At 44.4% G+C, this 23,553-nt stretch overlaps 2 protein-coding genes across 14 annotated transcripts in view; both read left to right on the top strand.

The window, feature by feature from the left end:
- R3HDM2 (R3H domain containing 2) overlaps positions 1 to 8,732 on the top strand; it is a 134,807-nt gene extending 126,075 nt beyond the window's left edge. For all 9 annotated transcript variants that reach the window (XM_028721291.2, XM_028721288.2, XM_028721289.2 and 6 more), the window contains 5 exons: positions 1,563 to 1,732; positions 1,845 to 1,992; positions 2,648 to 2,748; positions 3,437 to 3,521; positions 7,913 to 8,732. In XM_028721291.2, coding sequence (XP_028577124.2) covers positions 1,563 to 1,732; positions 1,845 to 1,992; positions 2,648 to 2,748; positions 3,437 to 3,521; positions 7,913 to 8,253 — 845 coding nt within the window. In that variant the 3' untranslated portion in view covers positions 8,254 to 8,732. The remainder of the gene's footprint in view (positions 1 to 1,562; positions 1,733 to 1,844; positions 1,993 to 2,647; positions 2,749 to 3,436; positions 3,522 to 7,912) is intronic.
- Positions 8,733 to 11,615: 2,883 nt separating this feature from the next.
- The window catches only part of STAC3 (SH3 and cysteine rich domain 3), a 31,600-nt gene continuing 19,662 nt past the window's right edge, over positions 11,616 to 23,553 (top strand). The window contains exons 1-3 of one of the 5 annotated variants that reach the window (XM_028721282.2): positions 11,616 to 12,241; positions 13,632 to 13,668; positions 15,737 to 15,806. In XM_028721282.2, coding sequence (XP_028577115.2) covers positions 15,738 to 15,806 — 69 coding nt within the window. In that variant the 5' untranslated portion in view covers positions 11,616 to 12,241; positions 13,632 to 13,668; position 15,737. Of the gene's footprint in view, positions 12,242 to 13,631; positions 13,669 to 15,736; positions 15,807 to 23,553 lie in introns of those variants that run through there. The other 4 variants (XM_028721279.2, XM_028721281.2, XM_028721278.2 and 1 more) reach the window with 4 other exon arrangements.

The raw sequence follows: 23,553 nt of genomic DNA, 5'->3' as shown, positions 1-23,553 counted from the left end.
GGCAGATCAAGTGGAAATGTTCAACAGGGCAGCCCAAGAAAAGGGTGAAATGCCTGTGAAAAAATTTGGGGCTGCCTAATTAACACCCCCAACTCCTATTCATTTATTTAGAGCTTTTCTGTAGTAAGTGCATTCATGTGAAATGACATGAAGCTCTCTAAAAGCCTTCATCCTCCACCACCACCACTTACGACTTAGCAGTGTACAGTATTCATATGCATTTGTTCATAGCTATGATAAGAATAATGACTACCACAAACAGCATCTTTTGCTTGGGTGCCCAGCTGTCTATTCCAAACCTGGAAATGAAGAAGTCCTTAGTTAGGTTTTTTGTTGTTGTTGTTGTATTCCGAGCTAGCTCTGCTGTTGGGCAGAGTGCGCCATCTCAGGTGACAGGTGGCTAGGAAGCAGGAAGTGGCAGCAAAGTGTTGGAAGAAAGAGAGTTTTGTGTGCCATGTGGCCAACCCTCCACCTGCTAAGCTAGACTGCTGCCCATGGGAGCAGTGGGAATGCCAGCTCATCACCAGAGTAAAATTTGACATGGGAATTCCCTTGAGCCCTGCCTCCAGTTCAGGCACTTGTAGGATTATAAAGTTTTAATCTTGGTCTGGAAATTGATCACTCAGCCTAGTGGAGCCTGGGGAAAGGCGCTGAATTGGAAAAACTGGAGTTGGGAGGGTCACCAATGCCCACATGCCTTTCTTCTCAAGGAATTCTTTCCCACTTGGAGCAACCACAGTTGAGTTGGCCCAGGTATAATGGACATCTTGTTTTATGGCTCTGTTTCTCCATCCTATATCCTGAGATCAGTCATTTGCCTCTTCTGTACAGGGAGACAAGTTGTGCTTATGGTTGCTGCAGGCTCTTCTTAACTGTTGCTAATGACATCACTGGAGCAGAAGCTTGCACATTTTCCACTGAGCTATGTTCTAGCTTTCCAACACCAGAGCTAATTTTCCCTGATAGCCGTATTTGCACGTCATGGTAAGCCCAACTATGGCTTACTGGGTCTGTGTTGACTCCTGGAGAGGGGCTCTCAGCCACTTTTTTGCTCCTCCCCTGCCTTTTTTTTTCTTTCAACACTGAACTAAGCCAGGGTTTGATTTAGTGTGTTGTTGTTGTTGTTGTTGTTGTTGTTGTTGTTGTTGTTGTTGTTGTTAAGAGAGAGCTTGTTGTTAAGTTCTCTCCTCTCTTAACTATGAGCTGTAGCCAAGGTTTGTTCTTATAATTCAGAGCAGTTTTGTTCCTCCTTCGGTTGTGAATTGGAAGATTCTGTATCAAAGTTTAAGCACGCTATGCTGCACTTGCTCAATTTCACCCCTCTCTTCTCTCTTCTACTTAGATTGTAAGCTCATTGGGGCAGGCAACCTGCCTTTGCTTATCTAATTCTGTAAAGAGCCACTTACGCTGATGGCACCGTAATTGCAGTAGTAGTAACTATGAGGCTCACAGAGCTCCTGTTGGTGTGGGAGGATAGAAAGGGAAGGAAAGCAGGGTTGAAATTTCACATAGTGTTCTTATGCATATGATGATGATTTCCCCACTCCTGGCTTCCTCTATAGGGGTGTCTCCAGCAGGACCTGGTGTTGTGGTTATGCAGCTCAATGTGCCCAATGCCCCTCAGCCTCCCCAGAACCCTTCAATGGTGCAATGGAACCACTGCAAGTACTACAGTTTGGACCAGCGAGGGCAGAAGCCTGGAGACATCTACAGCCCAGACACCAGCGCTCAGGTAGAGGATGGGGATGGATCTGATGGAAGAGGGGGAAATGGTTAGGCTCAATGCAGTTGATGGCACCCACCCCACCTTATAACCTTGCTTTCTATTTTTTTCTTTCCTCCAGGCCAACAGCGCCCAGCTGAACAGTCCCATCACATCCCCCACACAGTCACCTGCACCTTCACCTGTCACTAGTCTCAACAGCGTTTGCACCGGACTCAGCCCCCTCCCAGTCCTTACACAGTTCCCCCGGCCTGTGGGCCCAGCACAAGGTAAGGACAACTCTGGGGAGTTCTTAAAGAATTTTAGTTACAATAGAGAACTTAAAGAATTTTAGTTACAATAGAGAAAAAATCCACGATTAAGCTGCAGCAACCTTTGCATCAATAAATATTAGCAGTGTGTGCTTGAAGCCTAGCTTTCAAGACTCACAAAGGAAGGAACTTCTTGTTTGATGTCATAATGGCCAGCAAGATGTCATAATGGCCAGCAAGATGGTAGTTACAGTTCCTTTGCATTTCTAATTTCTGCCTGCTGCACTGCAGGGCATAAACACCAACCTTCACAGGAGACACCTAAGGAGCTGTAAAATGAGCAGTTCCTTATTAAAGTCCATGCTGCAGAATAACCACCACAACCTTTCAATCTCTGGAGACTTGAGTTGGATGCAATTCAAATGCTTCCATGTCAAATCTTTGTCCAGAGGGAAGTCTTCCACCTCTATTACCAAGCCAGGAACGCTGGCAATTTACAGGTTTTGGAATGTCTTTGTTGTGCTGTTAAGCTGGAAATGATTCAACCCGGTATGAGTGGGAAAGTGAGGATCCTCCAACAGCAAAGAAAACAAATGATTGCTCAAGATGCTTCTTCTTGAACATTAGGTGCAACTGCCCTCTTCAACCTCTCTTTGGCTCTGTTTCTTCCCAGGTGATGGCCGCTATTCCTTGCTGGGCCAGCCACTGCAATACAATCTCTCCATCTGCCCCCCACCTCTGTTGCACAACCAGTCCAGCTATACAGCACACCAGGTGAGAATGGACATGGGTTGAGTCACTGGTGGATAATAGTAAAGCTGGGAATGTAGAAGAAAGGCAGGAGTACGTATGGGGTCTTTCTGCTATTTGTAGTCCTGTATGTGTGTTGCTGCATTAGGACAGCTGCTTTCAGAGCCCCTTACGCCATATACACAGCCCCCATTCCTGTTGTAAAAATCTCCACCTCCTTCCCTATTTAGGATTGCAGATGGAATAACCAACCAGGTTCTCATCCTTAGAATTTTGTTTAGCTCCATCTCCAGACAAAACCTGTGTAGAATCATAAGATGCTAACCCCAGACCTGATCTTGATCAGTCAGTCCTGTGAGAAACATAGTGTGGATGTGATATAGGTGCAGCATGGTGGGCTAGGAGATGAGACCTATCACATAAATGCCCTAGGTGGTCTTGGCCATGTGGGAATGATAGGCCCATTGTACAGAATTACAAGGATGGCCAAGATAGCACATGTGAATGGCTTTACACGCTTAAGTGCATTGTATGAATATGCAGTATAACTTGTGTAAACTAAGCCTGAACTAAAAGTTATTTACTGTGATAGGAAAACTAAAGTTCAGACTGGGGCCTTTCACAGAAATGGCCAGATTGAAATACCAAGGGTGGCACATGATCAAGCGTGAAAGTGTCCCATGCTACCAGTTCTGTTGTTCTTCTATTGCAGGGACAAACAGGGATGAAGCATGGCAATCGAAGCAAGAAACAGGCTCTCAAGTCTGCATCCACGGACCTCGGAACAAGTGATGTAGGCAAGTGACAAAATTCACGCTCCACTGGCCTCATCAGTGTTGCCCACAGCAGATCTCTAGATTTGTCTTTATGCTCAGTACCAGAGTAATGGAGCAAATGCTAAACTGGGGAAAGCAGTTGAATGGGAATTGCCCATCTGTCCAACCCACATCCAGCCCAAGGAATATGGGTAAACTCAGGCATTTGTTTTTTTTCCTCCTAGCAGGGTGTTCACAACCACTAGTCTCTAGTTGGTTAAAGGGATAGGGTTCTAGCAGACCGTAATAACTGAGAGTCTTCTCCAGTTGCAAGAAAGACTCATCTCTTACCTTTGCCAGAACTTCTTTCAAGGCTGGCCATGGGTGCCAAGAGAGCAGCTAGGCCCGTCCCAAGGCATTTTGCTGCCTGAGGTGAACCAGAAAATGGCTTCTCCTGTCCTGCCATGTCTCACGCCTACAAAACACAAACATTTGCCTAGCTGGGAGCTGGAGAGGCCCTTTCAGAGCTCTTTGCAACAGCCTGGGAGGATTCAGCAGACGAACATGAAGAAGAAGAAGAGTTTGGATTTGATATCCCGCCTTTCACTCCCCTTCAGGAGTCTCAAAGCGGCTAACATTCTCCTTTCCCTTCCTCCCCCACAACAAACACTCTGTGAGGTGAGTGGGGCTGAGAGACTTCAGAGAAGTGTGACTGGCCCAAGGTCACCCAGCAGCTACATGTGGAGGAGCGGAGACACGAACCTGGATTCCCCAGATTACCAGACTACCGCTCTTAACCACTACACCACACTGGCTCTCTGAGTGCCATCCACAAATGTGGCTACTTCACCCTCCCTTACAAATTCCCATGGTGTCTGAACAAGGGCAACAGCATTGACTCCACACTCCAAAAATAATAAATCAAGGGGGAGTGTGTGGCTGAACTTCACAGCTCTGATAAAAAATGCTCCACTCCAAGGCAAACCTGTCACCTCTGCCAGCCATGCCCCCCAGCCCCCAGTCGGGAGCATGAGGCAGGGCCAGCCCCAACTTGCTGCTAATTGCACAACCCCCTACATGCCTACTCAGAAGGAAGCCCACTTAAGTAAAAGGGACCTAGTCCCAGGTAAAAGCATGTACAGGATTGCAGTCTAAATAGGGATTAGTTTAACATAGGCCTCCAGTTGCTTGGCCCTGAACATCAAACTCTTTATACAGAAGCCAACTTCAGTATTTATTGAAAAAATCTCAGGTGTTTAAAGGAAGGGAATCAGTTTATATATTTAAGGTGCTATTCAATTCTTACAGAGTGCATTGCAGTAGCCCAAGCGGGAGATAACTAGAGCATGCACTACTCTTTCGAAACAGTCTGCAGGCAGGTAGAGCCTCACCTCACCCTGCGTACCAGATGGAGCTGGTAGACAGCTGCCCTGGACACAGAATTGACCTGTGCCTCCGTGGACAGCTGTGAGTCCAAAATGACTCCCAGGCTGCGCACCTGGTTTTTCAGGGGCAGGGTTACCCTGTTCAAGACCAGGGAGGCCCCCACACCCACCCGCCGCCTGTCCCCAAAGGACAATACTTCCGTCTCGTCAGGGTTCAGCCTCAGTCTGTCCGCTGCCATCCATCCACCAGCCGCCTCCACAGGATCTTCACCGCCGTCACTGGTTCTGATTTGAAGGAGAGGTAGAGGTAATATGAGCTTAGCTGAAGCTTGCCAATTAGATTTGGACAGGATGAGCTAAGCTGGCAAGTAAAACCCACTTGCCAGTAAATGAGGAGGAGTGTTGAAAATGCCCCTCTGTAAACAAACTACACGGTGATGTCCTGCTGTTCCTTTAAGAGTCTCTTTAGAGCATGGAACTTCTCCACCTGCATCCCCCACCCCCCAGTGGAAAATAGCCTGGGGTGGGTCTGCTATATTTGCTACTCTGCCTGTTTAATATTAGCAAAGAATCCTGCCTGCCAAGACCCAGCACTACTGCTGCTAACTGGAAACTGGAACTGTCATGCAGTAATTTATTTGGGGTGCAGATTTGGAGCTGCTGCCAAGACACAACCGCTGGCTCTAGTGCCCAGTTCCTCAAGCACAGGATTCTGTGAAAATGACTGGCAGCAAACTTGGCACTGACTGGAGAGGAAAATTCTTTTCTGCTTAGAGCAATGTTTCCCAGACCATGTGGGGGAGCCCATGGGGGAAGAGGCAGATGTTTTCCTTGCTTGATTGGCAATTAGTCTGTAAACAGTCAAGGGTCTTCAAAGTTCTGATTATATCCCTACCAGGATTGTTGAAAGGGAAAAGGTGGACCACAAGGCCCTGATTGCTCCCAGCCAATTTACCTGAGTTTGGAGATGTAGTATGGGATTTGTGTAGGAGCCGGGGCAGGAGGAGAGAAGGCTGAATTAAAAATTGCTTAGGAAAATGTTGAAACTAGTTAGTGATATGAAATGGACTGGGGCAGGGATGCAGAAAGGAGACAGATGAGTCTGAGGTGTATTAAGAGTATGTGAGGGGATGAGCATGTAAAAGAGCATGCGCACTGGCTTTCATAAGGTTCTGTGGAAACTGCCAGTGCCGTCTGTCAAAGACTCAAAGCACCAACAACTGCTTGTGATTGTGGCCTGTGGTTATTTTTTATGGACCAGGAACCCCCAGAACTAAGGACAGAAAGGCCTCCTACTGCTTCAGCAAGGTGGCTGCTTCAGGGTGCCAGTTGGTGTAGGCCATGTTTGAACAGGATCAGGATTCTGCATCCTCGGTGCTCTGTCCTCACAACGTCACTTCCAATCTGGCTTGCTTACCTGCCATTCAGACCACCAGCACCTTGGTGTGCGGGAGAGGATGCCTCCCTGAGCTCTTCTCACAACAGCTGTGGATAATTCCTAGCACCTCACCAAGCGGAAGTTCCCAGGATTCTTTGGAGGTTGACCCCACAACTAAAGTGATAGAAGCCAAGTTTACAGTGTAGAAAGGATCCTAAGGAGAACCTTAGGGCTTTAGGTACCACTGATCTGAAACTATTATTTCAGTAATAGTTGAGAGGTAGACTGAAAGGTACAGTGGTACCTCGCAAGACGAATGCCTCGCAAGACAAAAAACTCGCAAGACGAAAGGGTTTTTTGTTTTTTGAGCTGCTTCGCAAGACCATTTTCCCTATGGGCTTGCTTCGCAAGACGGAAACGTCTTGCAAGTTTGTTTCCTTTTTCTTAACACCGTTAATACAGTTGCGACTTGACTTCGTGGAGCAACTCATAGCACGCGGTGTGGTAGTCTTTTTTGAGGTTTTTAAAGACTTTGGTGATTTTTGAAGCTTTTCCAAAACTTTCCCAACACCGTGCTTCGCAAGACGAAAAAAATCGCAAGGCGACAAAACTCGCGGAACGAATTAATTTCGTCTTGCGAGGCACCACTGTAGTGACTTCCCTAGATTCAACTACTGAGCTTCATGGCTGAGCAGCAATTTGAACTTTGGTCACCCACTGCACCCCTCCAGATCCACTCTCAAAAATTCTGAGAATGGCCTGGTGCACTTTAGAACAATCCAGGATAGCGTGTGGACAATCCAGGATAGTGTGCTTACTATATGAGGCAGGGCTTTGAACAGATCTGTTGTATTAACATACTCTGGTATTGTAGTAATCAAGTGGAGTATGCATGGAGATATCAGATATGCCAACAACAACATATTTAAATGCCAGAAACATTGGCACCAATCTGTTTTGTACAGATGATTTCTAATGTTGGCTTACAGTATTGCCACCTGTGAAAATCATTGCCAGTTTTCTGTTTGATCTAAGCTGTGGTTGCAATACATCTGGTAAGTGCAGTTTGACTACACCTCAGGCATGTGGTGAATGTGTGTGGTATAAATGGAGTATGCTGCTGCATCTTGTGATCGATTATGTGGGGCAGGGTTTGCCTGCCCCCTCCCTCAGTATTTTATTCAAGTTGGCACTGCTTGACAAGGGAAACAAACTGTTCAATTGCCTCATGCTCATTTGTTTATCATTTAGGGAAGCTTTTAATATTTGATTGATCATTGTATTTTAATATTCTGCTGGAAGCCGCCCAGATGGGCGGGGTATAAATATATTATTATTATTATTATTATTATTATTATTATTATTATTATTATTATTATTATTATTCTAGAGGAGTCAGCAACAGGTTTTATCACTGTTTCATTTCAACAGAAAAACATGTACTTCAAGAGCCCATACAAAACTGGGATTAGGGTCTAACCCCAGTTTTGTATGGCTGACGAAATGAGCTGTGACTCCAGCGCATAAGACCTGGCCAAAATGACAGCCGGACCCAAGACTTCTAGGTCCTGTCGCTCACTTTTCTGCCCACAATTTTTGTTGCCGCCAAGGGTACTGAAAGTGTTCCTTTCTCTTTCTTATTCCTTTCTCCCTCATGGCCACCCCTCCAGTGTTGGGCCGCGTACTGGAAGTGACTGATCTACCTGAGGGCATCACGCGTACAGAGGCCGACAAGCTCTTCACTCAACTTGCCATGTCTGGTGCCAAAATCCAGTGGCTCAAAGAGACTCAGGGGCGTCCAGGAGGAGGAGGCGACAACAACCATGGAACTACAGAGAACGGCAGGCATTCTGACCTTGCTGCCTTATACACCATTGTGGCCGTCTTCCCCAGCCCTTTGGCAGCGCAGAATGCCTCCCTGCGTCTCAACAACTCACTTAGCTGCTTCAAGTTGCGTATGGCCAAAAAGAACTACGACCTACGTGTGCTGGAGCGTGCCAGCTCCCAATAGGGGCAGGCGGAGGGGGGGGCGGGGAGGGGGGGGCAACAAGCACACTGGACTGGCCTCTCAGGCCTCCTTGGCTGCCCTCTTCTGCTCTCCCCCACCATCATCCTCCTTTTATCCCACATGCACCTCCTCCCCTTTTTATTTTTGGTGGGGGAGGGGGGAATCTTTCTGGAGATATTTATATGGACAGAATGAAGAGAGAGACATTGATTTTTTTTGCTTTGTTTTGGGGGTTTCTGTTTTTTATTTTTATTTTTTTATTTTTTTTTTGCGTGAAAGAACATGTCCCACCCCTCAACCCCTCTCCGGAACACGTGTATATTGTTTTCGTTCAGCGTTGTGCCGCGGTACGGAGCCGTATTTAATTGCACATACAGATGTTGGCTGGGTATGTTCACTGTACATTTTATTTAATCTGGGTTTATTATTAATAATATTATTATTTGGTTTTTAAATATAAAAAAATCGTCTGTCACTTTAAAGCTGCTTCCTCCCTGCCTCTCTTTCTCTTTTGGGTGGCACAACGGTCAGACCCTCGTGGCTTGGCCACATTGTCTTTCACCAGAGTTAACCCAGGCATGTTGCTTGGACCTGAGGTTGGTGGAGAGCTGTCGGGAAATTATCTAGGAAGGGACAGATGGCTGGTATTTGACACTTGGGTACCTGAATAGCAGGGCAGCGAAGCACCTGCAAGAACCAGGTGAAATGCTGTGTGAAGCTCATCCCTTTGGTCCTGGCTACTGCGCTTTTATTTTTAATTTTAAAAAACGTGCAAAATGACATCTGTTACAAAGACACATCAGGTAAGAAAAGTGTAATGTGACGAATTGCAGTTAGCTGAAAATGGAAACAGGTGCTTCCAGTGTTCTCCCTCACTGGAGGAAGAGAGGGAAGTGAGAGTGTATGAGCCCAATGCTTGTCCACTTAGTACTTCATCTCTGATTTAAGGTTAACATCCGAGTGCATCCAGCATTTACCGTAAGAGATTCTCACATTTCCCTCATTATCTCAAGCTTCCAAACCACGCTTTACTTCAGCTGTATTCCCCTGAAGTCAAAGCACATATGACTATTCCATTACATTGTCTAGGTTGTAGATCTTTTAATGGCCAAATATGAATTGACTGTATGCTTAGGCTTGCTTCCAATTTTTAGCAAAGAATACTGCTAAAAATGAAGACAACTTTCTACAGTCCTTTTAAATAAAAATAATGCCACCCATTTGGAGAAGGGAGCTAGGTGTTCACTGCACATGAGTCTGCTGCTGAAGAAGCACCCCACCATGACATCCATACAACTTATACTTTTGCCTGCCTAATAGGGGTGGAGGAAAATCTTGGCTAAGGATGGCTAAACTTTACAGGGAGAGCTCAACACAAGGCTGGGGTGATTTTGGTAGCAACCTTTCATTGAGTGTAACATTGAGTGTAACCTTCAACCAATAGTATGATCTTTGAATTACGTGGCTTTAAGAAAAAAAGTCATTTCAAGGCTCTTAGCAAGGTTAAAGTCCAAAATCTTGTGTTTTTTTGCAAATGGGAAAACAGCCTCAAAAGATTTCTTCTTCTGCAGCTAGCAAAAGAGAAGTTGAAAATCAAGTTGCTATTTATGTGCTACATTAGGAATCAGGCAGGGGAAAACCTACTCAAGATATGGAGCCAAAACTTTGGTGACTTTGGTTGAGGAGATCAAGGCTTAGCTTGGACCCCCAAGCTATTTTCTCAGTGTCCAGGTTCAGCCCAGGAACATGTGGTGGAATGCTAAACCAGAATACCTTTGACTGTCTGCGGCTCACCATAGCAGCTACCACACATCTAGGATTTAGAGGTAAGAGTTTCCAGATTTGGAGACTGTAACATCGAGGCAACATTCATCTTCCACATCTTTTAAGTTTAGAAATTAAAACTAGACAAAATACATAAGCAAGAGACATGAAGTCTGGGATGTTAGAATCATAGTCTTCATCCATGTGAAAATGTAGCACACAGGGACCTGGGGCAGATCCATCCTTCTTCCTGGCAGGGATTATTTTGACCTAGTTGGCCAGGTGAATTGAATCCCCATCCTTATAACCAGAGACATGCTGGTTCTGTTCACGCCATTACTTCTATTTGTGATGCTCTTTGCAAGATGCCAATTCCCAGTGCAATATTCCTTAGCTTAACCATTTCACATCAGGTTTTTTTTTTTTTTTTTTTTTTTGGAGGTGCAGATGGAAGGCGGAAAGCCCCGCTGTGCTGTGGGGGCTTTTCAGCGGGCTAGTACAACTATTCAATTGAATCTAGCCCCATATAAATAATGCAAAGTAATGAAATGACATGTCTGTTCATTTTTCACAATTCATTCTTCTTCTAGCCTTGTGGAAGGACACAGATCTATGTGGGGTGCCACTTCCCCAACCCTTGACCATTGGAACTCCCAGTCCCTGCCTCCCCATTGCTGCTGCAGTTTACAGTTCTCCAACTGACTAAGATCCTGAGCTGTGATCTAGATGTTTATTGATTTGAATCTATTTCCTCTGCCATGATCTCAGTGGGAAGCCTAAGCAAACTCCTATTTCTCAGCCTTCACACACACACACACACACACACACACACCCCATCATCATCATTATCATCATTCTCATTCCCAATTAATTATTATCTATAATAGGTAGGTTAAAACATGTGGGTTCCTTTCATTGGGCAAGGGCCTTTTAAAAAGACAAACCTATCCAGTCTTGGACTGTAGACGTACAGTGTATATGGCACTTTACATAGAAATACAATTCTGAAGTTCTAGGTGCATATGATTCATCTGCTCCATAGCCAGATGGGGTCAGTTTGTTGTTCACCATAGCATGCAGAAGATCCCAGGTTTAATCCCTGGCACTTCCAGTTTAAGCAAAGGATCTCAGCTAACAGGTGCTGGGAACCCTGAGATTGCCTCTTGCAGCCAGATTAGACAGTACCAAACTAGAGGGACAGATCTCCTGACAGGGTTTAAAGCAGCTTCCTGTGTTCTTCCTGTGCCACTGTGTAATCTCTGTCCAGACTTCATGGGTGAAACTCAGGGGAAACGGCAGTCTGTTAGAGCTAGCCTGCCGCTTGAGAAGTTAAACTGCATCAGTTATGAAGCATGTTGATCCTCTGATTTCCTTTATTGGGTTGGTTGGCGAAAAGCAAGTAAATATTTGTGGCTGGTATAAAACAGAATGGCTTGCCCTTTACAGAGCTAGATTGGGCGGGGGGGGGGGGAATTCTGCTCTGAACATTGCTTTCCTTTTTCTTGAATCAACACTGATGTCAGGCGCCTTACATGCAAAACTTGAGAAAAAATGGTCAAGTTAGGATGGCTGCAGAATCTGACAGGTGTTAAAGGTAATGGAGAACAGAAAGCAAACTTGTTCATTACGTGTTACTGATAGGCTGCACTCTTGCATAAGGAAGATAGGTTTGTACAGAAAGGCATCTATGAAAAATTAGGATGCCCAGTGGGATTGTGTGTTCCTGGCTAGCTGTCTGTGATGCTATGTTATGGCCTGAGATACTCTGTCAAGGTGCACTATTTGCAGCATTGAGGTCAGTTGGAGGCTGTATCCCAGGCAGTGATTTCTGTTCAAAAGCTCCTAGGCCAATGGATCTGCCTCATTTCTATGCCAATATCTGAACAGTTCCCTCCCCTCCTCAGTTCCCAACTGAGCTTTTGTGTTGCTGTCTCAGGCAGTTTGGCCCACAAGCCATGTTCAAGCTGCTATTCAGTGTCCAATTTCTCCATGTCAGCCCTCCCAATAGATGGCAGCTGTCTTTCCCCCTCTCCTGCCACTCAAGTTCTTTGTGGTGCTGGGACGGCAAACTTACATGCTAAGACTCAGGAAGGGGAAAATCTTTATCCCCATGGATCTCTAAAGTGAGATGTTGGGCAGGACGAAGGGAGAGCTGCGTTTGTGGGGACTGCCTGGTACTTTTGGAAGGATTTAACCTGCAGGAAGTGTGTGTCCTTTATTCTTGAAGGTAAGTGTGTCTTTTCTCTCTCCAGCCTCCACCGCCGTCATCTGCTCTTGGCTCACAGAGGCATAAACGTCTCAGTCCCAGAACTTAGAACCATGAAAGATGCCACCCATGCCTCAAAAAGCAAACAAGGCAGTTCCTTTTACCCACTTTCAGCCACTTGCTTTCAGAGGTAGAGGAATATGCATGTTTCAATCTGTGGAGGTTTAAAATGGCCGAAGTGCCTTTTCTGGAAGAGGGTGGGGAGATGACTGTTTCTGCGGAAATAATTGTGCTTTGTGGTGATCCAGAGGCAAGAGGGCATGTGTTGGGATCTACAAGTTGTAGGTTTGTGCTTTTAGAAATGAAAGATCAAGACTTCTTAAAGTACTTTTCCATTTTTGCAGCATGGTTGCCTGGCTTTCACAGGGGGTTGATTCCCACTAAAAGTCTAAAGCAAAGAATATTAAGGCACCTGCTATAAAGCAGTTCTGAGAAAGAAAACGGAATTAGCACATTATGCTTTTTTTAAAAAAAAAATTCTCCTGTTTTCTAAAAAATATCTTAATTAAAATTGATACTGAAGGGGGGGAGGAAGGAGGTGAAGACTATTTGTGGCCCTCATAGCTGCCCTGAGGTGATTAAATGTAGGCTTTAAATGCAAATAACTTTTTGCCCTTGGGGAGTTATATCTGCTTTACACATGGAGAGTTGTACAACAGTGTGTTCTGCTGCCTGTCTGCACCACCCAGCAAATGTGCAGCTTACGTGAGTGTCCAAGCAGACAGCCAGGCAGCCGTGAGGAAACCTCTAGGAATGCGAGGCGGAGGGGTGCTATGACTGCTGCAGAACCTCTGAGTCCGTTTGTGGGCACAGGCACTTGGGAGCAGCTACGCACTGGGCAGCCGAAATGCTTTTCTGCTGATGTCCTGACAGTGTGACGTGGCTATTAATGACAGGCATGGGCCATGCTTGCCGTTGGCCACTCCTGGTTCTCAAAAAGGTTTGTGAGGTGGTTTGCTGAGTGGGGGAAATGGCCCATATCAACAAATAATTTCTTCCCAGTTTGATATTTATGGGGCTCAGTTATTCTGCTGAGGAAGAGGAGCTCCTTCGGAAATTTTCGGGGAATTGTTCAGGCTGGTGGTTTTTAGACAGCTTAGGCAGGTGAGGAAGTGTGTGTACTTTTGGTCAGCACTTAATGTGTGTCAGGGCTCAGTGCCAGCACCTCTTTTACAACACCAGGGCTTAAACATTTGAAAAAGTAATAATAATAATAAAAGAAAAACACCTCGGAGTGTCTTTCCCTCGCCACTGAGTAATCCCAGCCTGTCCATATACAGCCAGGACTAAGAAGCAGGACTTCCCAGCGCCTGTTTATAGAAATGAAGTATTTTGTTTATACCTTTTCCAGTGCTGCAATCCATCTGCTCTCTTCAAACATTAACCAGGTAATAATGCATTTCTGGGGGTCTTTTTAAAGTATAAGTTGGTTTCAGAATGAATTTCTCCTAGAAATCCTGACTTTGTTCTAACTATGTTGAACTCTGGTTAGCTATCCCCATAAGCTCTTGGGGAAATTAGTGAGCAGCAGAAGCCAAGGGGCTGATCTCTCTGTGAATTTCTCTTCTGCCTCACTAGATCAAATAAGTCCCTATGTGGAAAATTGTGCAACTGTTTCCCTAATGTTTCCCTCTGAGGAGATTGTATTCTAAATTTTGACTGGTTTAATAATCATTCACTCTCAAGAAACCACGAGAACTGTTGTTCTTTTGTTAAGTGTAGGAGAAGAGTTAGCTCTCAGTATCTTGAAGATGCTCTCAGTATCTTGACCCAACCACATTTCCCGGGATTGGAAATGGCCGACTCTTTTGCCAGCCTTAGTTGGTAAAGAAAGAAAAGAAAGGAAACTATAGGATTTATCAGGAGCCCCAGGAGTACTGGTAGTTGTGGGTCTACATACCCTACTCCTAGTATGGGAAACCTTTAGCCTTCCAGGTGTTGCTACACTATAGTTTCCAACATCTCTCACCAGTGACGGTTCTTGCTGGAGCTGATGGGAGTTAAATGTTCAACACCATTTGGAGGCTCCAGGTTCCCCCATCCCTGCCCTAATGCAGTATAAGAAGCTCTGCACATCTTGGGGAAATGTGAATTTCTTGGTTGAGTTTATTATATTCCCTAGCCATTATGCATAATCTCCAAGAGGCCTTGGGGAATGTGCTTATACTGTCTTGGGTTATGTTCACTGCCTGCTTCTGGCCCACTGCCTAATCTTGTATGAACCACAACATACCTTCCTCCTGATCAGTCAAGCAGCAGAAAGTATATTAAATTTATATTCCACCCTTCCTCCAAATACCTTTTTTCAAAAATCCAAACCCCTTTTTAATCACTCTCAGCTGTTCCTCAGAACTGCCTGCATCTTCTCAGTCAGCTCTGCTTCTGGTTAAATAATATGTGTTGGGTTGTGATGAAAGAACTTTAAAGGTGAGGGTTCCCTGCCCCCCCTGCCATTTTTTCTTAATAAATATTAAATGGCATACTTTTATATAATAAACAGTAATACATGATTTCATTTATTTCTGCAGTCATTAAACTTCAGTGTCCACATACCACCTCCTAAAATATTACAGCCTTATTTCATTTCAGCAGAGAAGGCATCAAATTATTCAATTTCATAAATGTCAGAAAAGGGCATCAAGATTTTTCAAACTGTTCCTTTTTCCTGCGAGTTATTCTACAGATATATACCACATGGAATGTTTTGTTTCACTTTTGAAAATAGAAATTCCTGTGTAGGTAATAATGCCCCAGCCCTCATTTGATTGCCAACTCTTATTTCATAGTTTAAAAAATGCAACTAGATAAATCCATAGTTTCATCAAGCCCCTTCAGATTCCACCTGTCATATCCCACTGATGGTAGAGAATGCTGTACTATCCCTAGCCTACCAGTTAAAAAGTGGCAATACTAGTGGGGAGAGAGGCACTCTGCATGTGTTCTTTTTACAGGTGCCAGAGCTAAGTCCTGGTTAGCTTCAAGCCCAGCCAACCTGAGAACCTGTATTACCTTCACCAGCCATTCACCCGCAAAGATGCCTGTGGTGTAATTTCACCCTTTCCATCCCAAGGCTCCTATTTGCTAGACTCCTGATGCTGGAAAACATCCAGGTCAGCCTTCACCAGCTTGTTACCCTCCAGGTGCTTTGGGAGAAATCGTTGTCCAAAACATTGGAAGGGCACCAGATTGGAAGCTTAACCTAGGAATTTGTGGTTTCCTGTTATGGAAATCCCCCTCCCCCGGCCCACTTTGATGGAGGATTGTTGATCAAGTGTGGTTGGAGTTTGGGGACATTGTGAATAATGAGTCTGTGCGCGCACACAGACTCACCTGAAATTGATGCTGTGAGCACCACCCGTCCCACGGGTTTCTGGCTCCCACCTCCTACAAACAGTGGAGGTGCCTGGGTTATGTCTTTGCATCTTTATTGTTGCACCTGCTTTCTTCCCCATGCAGTATGACAGAAAAAGAAATTCTTGAGCCACCTGCATCACCCACATCTGAAGGGGGGAAATCGACTGAAGGGGTAAGTTCTCTTGTGGGCTGTACTCTGGGAGGACAAGGGTGGGGTGACTCCCATTTCTGTGTCCCAATTCCTCCACAATCAGCCATGGGGTCTTTCTTGGAAGGACTCAGTCCTCCTTAAGAATGTCCTACGATGCCAGAACCTTCTGACTTTGGCCTGTTTTGGCCACAGTGGCTGCAACCAATCAGATGGGAATATCCTGCCCTTTGCAGTTTAGGCTGAGGACATCCCATCCCAACAAACCACCAATGTACCTGTCTGGAACCCTGAGATGTAAGTCTTGGGAAGAGCCATTGATGTTGCCTTATTTCTATGAGCACAGAGTATGGCACACTTTCTTCTCATGGTTTCCCTGAAGGTTATGGTTGCCATTGGGCCAGCTTGTCCAACTTTAAATCTAAGCAGTTATCTTTTTGCCATGATCCAAAGAAGCGACTAAAGAATGGGTTCTTAACATTCATTTAAGAACAACATGTTTTCTTGAACAGAAAGCCATCAATCTATAACCCATGGGTTGCTAACAAACCAGAATTTTAAAACTTTTAAATAACAAAATAAAAACCAGCCTGTCTAGGTTGGGTGTTCATTCAGAAAAAACAAAACAAAACACTCTTCATACACCAGGGCAATTGGCATGATGTTTTCAACAAGTTGACTGCCTTTTTTTTCTTTTAGTAAAAGGTAAAAGTAAAGGACCCCTGGACAGTTACGTCCAGTCAAAGGTGACTAGGGGTTGCAGCGCTCTTCTCTCTTTGAGGCCGAGGGAGCTGGCGTTTGTCCGCCAACAGCTTTCCGGGTCATGTGCCAATATGACTAAATTGCTTCTGGCGTAACAGAACACTGTGACGGAAACCAGAGCGCACGGAAATGGCTTTTACCTTCCCGCTGCAACGGTACCTATTTATCTACTTGCATCAGAATCAGTGTGGTGTAGTGGTTGAGAGCAGTGGACTCGTAATCTGGTGAACCGGGTTCGCTTCCCTGCTCCTCCACATGCAGCTGCTGGGTGACCTTGGGCCAGTCACACTTCTCTGAAGTCTCTCAGCCCCACTCACCTCACAGAGTGTTCGTTGTGGGGGAGGAAGGGAAAGGAGAATGTTAGCTGCTTTGAGACTCCTTAGGGTAGTGATAAAGCAGGATATCAAATCCAAACTCTTCTCTTCTTCATAAATCTGGAGGGGCCGTGTAGGCCAGTTAGTTAGTTAGTTAGTTAGTTAGTTAGTTAGTTAGTTAGTTAGTTAGTTATTTATTTATTTATTTATTTATTTATTTATTTATTTATTTATTTATTTATTTATTTATTTATTGATTGATTGATTGATTGATTGATTGATTGATTTGATTTGATTTGATTTGATTTGATTTGATTTATTTGATTTATTACCTGCCCTTCACCGTAAGTCCTAGGTAGGGTTACAACAATGGAACATAAAATTAGAAAAAACAGGTTTATTTGTTTGTTTGTAAAAAAATTTATAGACTGCAGTTTCACTAAAAATATCAAAGCAGTTTACCATTATTTATACACAATAAAAAACATACATGGGGGAAAAACACAGACCACCAACTAAGCATTACAGAAAGTGATTAACTTAATTGACTGCATAGGGCTCATGGCAAAGAAATTTTCAGGAATGTTTAATGGTCAATATAGAAGACACCTGATGAATTTCTATTGGAGGAGCATTCCACAGGGCTAGGCTGGTGGCACTAAAACCTCAGGTTTGTGTTAATGTCAAATGAGCCTCACCAATTTGGAGGGCAACCAGCTATACTCCTATGGATGAGTTCAGTGACTGAGATGGATATACAGGTTGGGATGGTCCCTATGGGACCCTGGACCTAAATTGTTCCAGGGTTTGCAAATTAATACAAGGATCTTGAACCCGTCCTGTTGGTAGATGCAACAATGATGTCGCATATTGTCAGCCATATGCCCCCTTCAGATAAAAGCATCACAAATCTAAGACAAACAGAACCATTTCAAATGGGATAGAACAATATCTAGTCCAATGTTCTGCTTGGGCTAGGAAATCCATGATGGTTTGTCCTGCTGTATGGAAGGTTGCTGTTCAAGAAACTCAAGCCCCAACCTGCCTTTTGGTGGGGAAAATTGCTTTTCTGGTGTGCTTTTGTTTTGGATCCTGGTCTAAATCTGCAAGGCATGCTGGGAATTTTGCAGCACAGAGGTCAAAGTTCTGCCTTGGAGGGAATGTATTGTTCCAGTGAAGCATACAAATGTATTCAAGCTGTGTAATTCTGTGGAAGTCTGGAATTTTGAACAGTTTGCTGAAATTTGGAAGAGTTGGCAGAGACTAGATAAGTTTAGGCATTGCACAAAGTGCCAGTAAACAAATGTATTGTGTCTAAAAGGAATCTCATAGGGGGAAGCTGTACTGGCTTTAGGTAACCTGCACATCTTCCCATTTGAGTTTCCCTTTGGACACATTAGGATGGAAGTGCAAACAGAGCTCCTTGTAGACACATACACACATGTGTGCATGCACACACACACACACACACACACACACACACACACACACACACTAGAGCTGTGTACTGGATTCAGCCAAGTACCAAACCAGCCCTATTCAGAGGGATTTGAGCATCAGTAAGTTGAGTTGAGACAGCCACGGATCACTGTAAGTTAGGTTGGATGGTCCAGAGCTATTCAGAGCTGTCAGGCCTCATCCCTGAAGCAGTACTCTGCAGGATAAATGCCTCTGAGTGGAGAAAACAATTACGCAGGGTTGCAAGAGAAGTCATTTGTGAAGGACCATCCCCTAGACCCCACCCCTCCAGCTCTCGGACAGTTTCTTCCCTTCTGTTTGTATATTTAATAAGGGTTTTTTTAATAAAAAAAACAACAACCCTGAAATATTAGCCCCGCTGCAGAACTAATTCAGAACCAGGTGCAGGGTAGGTGATCCCCATGTTGGCCCACGGTGGGTCAGCCTGATTGGGGCTCCCAGATTGGTGGAGCTGTGCATCAGCATAGACAGACACATCTGTGAAGTTTTACTCTGTGAAGCCACTATTAGAAAGCTGGCTTATCCAGAGTCATACTTTGATATCCTTTTAGCAAATGTCCAATTTATACTCTCATCTCTGCACACTGCTGAAATGAGGTACACAAACACTGTAAAACACATCTGTGCCAAAGATTAAATTCCTATACGGTAGGGATAGCCACATGGTGTCCTTCAAATGTTCCTGAACTCCAACTCCCATCAGCCCCAGCCAGCATGGCCAGTGGTGAGAATAATGGGAGCTAAGAGCTAACAACATCTGGAGGGCACCATGTTGGCTATTCCTGCTCTGTGGCATCACATTTACTTTAAACAAACCACTACTACCAATACTTTATGGAGATGTGTGGGTCTTTGTGGGCAATGAAGCTTGCCTGTGGAAAAACAAGGAGAGCATTGAAATTAGTAGCATGTCTTTCTTGGGTCTCAAAAGAATTAAATATGTTTCTTTTATGGGGCAGGAATTTCTTCAGCAATCAATCATGTATGTCTGCAGAACTAATGTTAAACTCACCATTCAGGGGAGGGCATGATATTCTAGTTTCCTTTGGACGAGGGTACTGGAAACAAAAATCGTTCTCATATCCATTTTTGTTTACACACATAAAAACAGTGCCTAGTGTAAGCAAATAAAAGCAATCAGCAAAAGCATTGATCCTGCATCAGATTCTCAAAGCACCAATCAGTAAACTCACAGCTCTAAACTTTCAGCGCTCTGCCTTTCTCCAAATTCAAAGTTGCCTCTGCTTTTTGCTGCCCATATTTTGCGTGGTGCCTCATTCCAAAGGTGGGGAAAGCAAGATCTTAGGGTTGCCATATTTCAAAAAGTAAAAACCAAGACACCCTGGTTGTTGAACTTTTTTAAAAAAAGACCCCAAATTGTTGAGCTATTTTTCGATCCAGGACAAAGCAGCCACTTTTCGGAAATTCCCCCCAGACGCCAATTCTGCCTTTGAAATGCACGTGATGTATGGCAGCCCTAAGGATCCAACACTGTTTATTACATCCCTGACTGCTTACTAGTTTTCTTGCTGCTAGGCCCATTTACGGTAATGAAGACAGCCAACTTGGCAGTGCTGGTTGTCTCTTGCGGCTGTTATGCATGTCTGCAGGCAGTGCATGGCAGTAGATAAAAGCATTTAACTTCAACACTGTAGTACGTCCTGGCTTCAGATCACACCATGCTCATACTCTTGTCATGGGGTGTGTTGGACACATCACTATTTTTCAGCCATTCCATATCTGTAAAATGGGAAGCATAGCCTACTTTATAGAGTTGTCATGTGATTTATATGCCGAAAATTATTTTTTTTAAAATGCATAGAAGATTATTCTGAATTGCAAGAACAGGAACACACGGAAAATCAGAGGCATTGCAAGGGTAAAGTGGAGTGGAGTGAAGGGGGCCTTAAAGATGTGTGCTCAAATTAGAAATATCCCTGATAATCCAGTCTTCCCTGTTCTTTAGCATGCACTTAACATGTGCACACAAAACATTGCATAGATTCACCTTTTCTTAAGTGTTCAAAGTGTTTCATGTACATTCTCTGTATTTCTCATAGTAGCCCTTTAAGGCAGACCAGTATTATCACAGACATTATTTTTTATCATTGTTAATTTATCAATCACCTTAAATATGACCACCTTCTATACAATAGTTTTCAGGCAATGCACATTTAAGAAACAGCAAAAAAAGTTAGATCCCCACAAGAAACACCCACATCTGATGCATTTAAAACAAAACTAAAACCCAGTCAAGTAGAACCACATGGCAAAGACTTTATCCAGCTGCGGAGGCCCATCAGAACAAAAATACCTTCAGTTGTTTCTGGAAACTTCAGGTAATGGATGGTGGTTGTATCTCAGCAGGAAAGCTGTTCTATAGAAGAAGGGCAGTTGCAGATGAGGGGGCTGAGGCTGAAAGGGGGGCTTGCCTCAGTCCCTGCTAGAGACTCAGAGATGGCAGAGATGAGATCTGAACAAGAAGCTTCCAGATTCTCAGCTTAGTCTTTTTTGACACTCACTGTGCTGTGCTGCATCTGCCGTTATCTGTTCTGGCACTATCCAGCAGTGGTGAATATGCAGGAGTGCTTTGGGTTTTCTGTGAAGGGGGATGCTGCCTGGCTTCCCTGGAGCGGACTTCTCCAGCACCAGGTAGTGTGTGAAAATTAGCTGGCAGGGAAATATGCAACTTCTAGGGGCAGTAATTGAATTCTTGCAATTAGAACTGAGGCAGACACACCGCCTCCTTTGAGCAGATCTCCCTCTTTGAAGGAACCACTAATGTGTCTTTTCGTTTTAATTCCTATGGGATAGAGACATGATAGCAACAGCAGAGGGAAACTGACTCTTGGAGCATATCTCTAATACACACATTCCTTGAGAGTTCTTGATCGCTCACATGGAATATTCAGGTCAAATTCCTTTTCAGGAGAAGCACAAGGCTGTTCCCCTACCTCTAGCAACTTTCCTGTTCTTTAGCTGATAACAATCAAGTCTCTCAACAGAGAATTTGTGTTCCGACACAATGTTTTGAAAGATCCTGAGCCACAGCTCAAGAGTTGTCGGTTCAGTTATCCTGTTTAGCTTTCTGTGGTGGCTGAAACTGGCGGCAGTAACCCAAGCTCTGCAAGAATTTCCACATTTGATTCCACTGCCCAATGTTAAGATCCCAGGAGACCCTGTGTGCGCACAAATAGGTGTATGTGAATGAATGCAGGAGAGATGAGTATTGGCCGCTTCTCCTCCCCTGGGACATGTCAGCGTCTGTAACCATAGGAGTGGGGTTGCATTTCAAGCAGCGCTGACTGCATGCTTTCCAGTTTACTGAGGCCCCAGGAGTCCTCTGTGAGCTGACTTGGCTGCCCTCCCTGGCAGCAGAAGCAACATCTGGGTCAGTGACGCTTCCCCTTGCCCCCCTCGCCGCCCCTGCCTTTCATAAACTGCACTGCTCAGGGTCAAAATGAACTTTATCACATCTGTGGGATGAGGTTACTGGTGGTGTAAAAACTGGAATTCAGAGGTAGTGGCACACACCCAGGTGCCAATCAAGGAGACGGGTGTGCTGGCCTGTGCAGAGGAACGTGGTCCACCACGAGCTCTACGCTGGAGGAGCTCTGTTTTTATTCCAGTATTGTGTTAATTAGCTGAATAATGCCAGGATTTATGTATCGACAATGGTTTCTTGCAAAATAGCTTCCTGCCCCACTGTAGGTGTTAATACAAGTGTCCCAGCAATTTTCACCAATCTGCCCCTGTAAAAGATTAAAGCTGTGGCTAACATATATTAAAGCTCTAATAATCATTAACTTTAACTTTTGCATCTCATTGCCATTCAGCTCTCAGATTACAATTTTCTCTTTTAAATTTTACATAAGGTGTCTGATGAAATTGGCCTGTGTCCATGAAAGTTTATGCTTTGTTAGCCTGTAAGGTGATGAAAGACTCCTTTATTGGTTTTGCTACAAGGGACTAACACAGGACTACTCCTCTCACAATCTGTCCAGCAGCTCCACAGAAAAGTTGTGGAACAGTTGGAAATGCCTGTACTTGACCTTGCTCTTGAGCTGTTGTTTTTTACCAGATGGTGGCGCTTCAGACTCTTTTGACCAGGGCTGGAGTAGGCTAACAAGAGGCTGGTCCAGGGCCCATGATTTCACAATTGGTGCGGGTTTTGATGATGCCAGTGGTAAAGGAAAACATGTTTTTTAAAATATCACACACACACACACACACATCCATTGCAGTAGAAAAGCTACTATATGCTGTGATTATTAAAATATGAGATGCATATGCTTGTACAAAAAAATTATTAAATTGTCCAGCAAGACAATTTATGATTCGTAAGGTCTGTAGGAAAAAGTTGTCAACTGCTGGGCTAGTGAATTGAATGATGGCTCTTTAGCCTGTGTCTCCCCTCCCCATATTTTTCCAGCAGACTTTCTGCCACTACTATTTTGGAATGTTATTATGTATATTTATTCAATTAAATGTGCATGTGTCATCTCTCCCTTTTAAAATAAAAGGGGAGGAGATTGTGGAGTGGATTGGCTGGAACAGTGGCGATGTGCTGGCTTCCACGACCAATGCTGGGAACTTCAGGAGATGGGACCTACATTCCTAATACGAGTAAAGATAAAACAGGCAGAGGTAGCTTCCTGTAAGTTTTTGATTCTGCATTAAAATTCTATATGCCACAAAAGGGTGGCAAGTGCACTTACCGTACCAGCTTGACGGCTGAAATAATATATACTGCGGGGGGGGGGGTGCACCTTAAGTGAAAGGCACACAAAGCATCAGTGATGGGTTTGGCTGTTTAAAGTTAGGAATGCAAGTGTTAAGCAGTACATTAATGACCCCCAAAATTAGTTGACTAATTGGTATGGGCCCGTTTTAAATAAGCAAGGCTGCAAAGGTAGGGCCCTTTACTTTTTTGAGGCTGTCTTGCTTCTGCTGTGTTTTTGCAACAGAAGATGATAATTAAAAGATTGGATGGTTTTTTCTTTTCTTTGTTGTTAAATGGTAAGTTAGCAAATCTTTTGATATCTATTCCCCCCACCCACCCAAAAGCAGGTTTAGAATCACAGAATCGTAGCGTCAGAAGTGACCATGAGGGTCATCTTGTCCAACCCCTGCAGTGCAGAGATCTTTCGCCCAGTGGTACCTTTTGAGTTTTTTGTCATAGGCACATGGACTTAAAATTTAATTTGCATTATTAG

This window comes from Podarcis muralis, chromosome 2 (assembly GCF_964188315.1).
Source record: "Podarcis muralis chromosome 2, rPodMur119.hap1.1, whole genome shotgun sequence".
NCBI classification, from domain to species: Eukaryota; Metazoa; Chordata; class Lepidosauria; order Squamata; family Lacertidae; genus Podarcis; species Podarcis muralis.
Note: the sequence above shows the minus strand (reverse complement) of the source record. Positions and strands in the feature narration are given on the sequence as shown.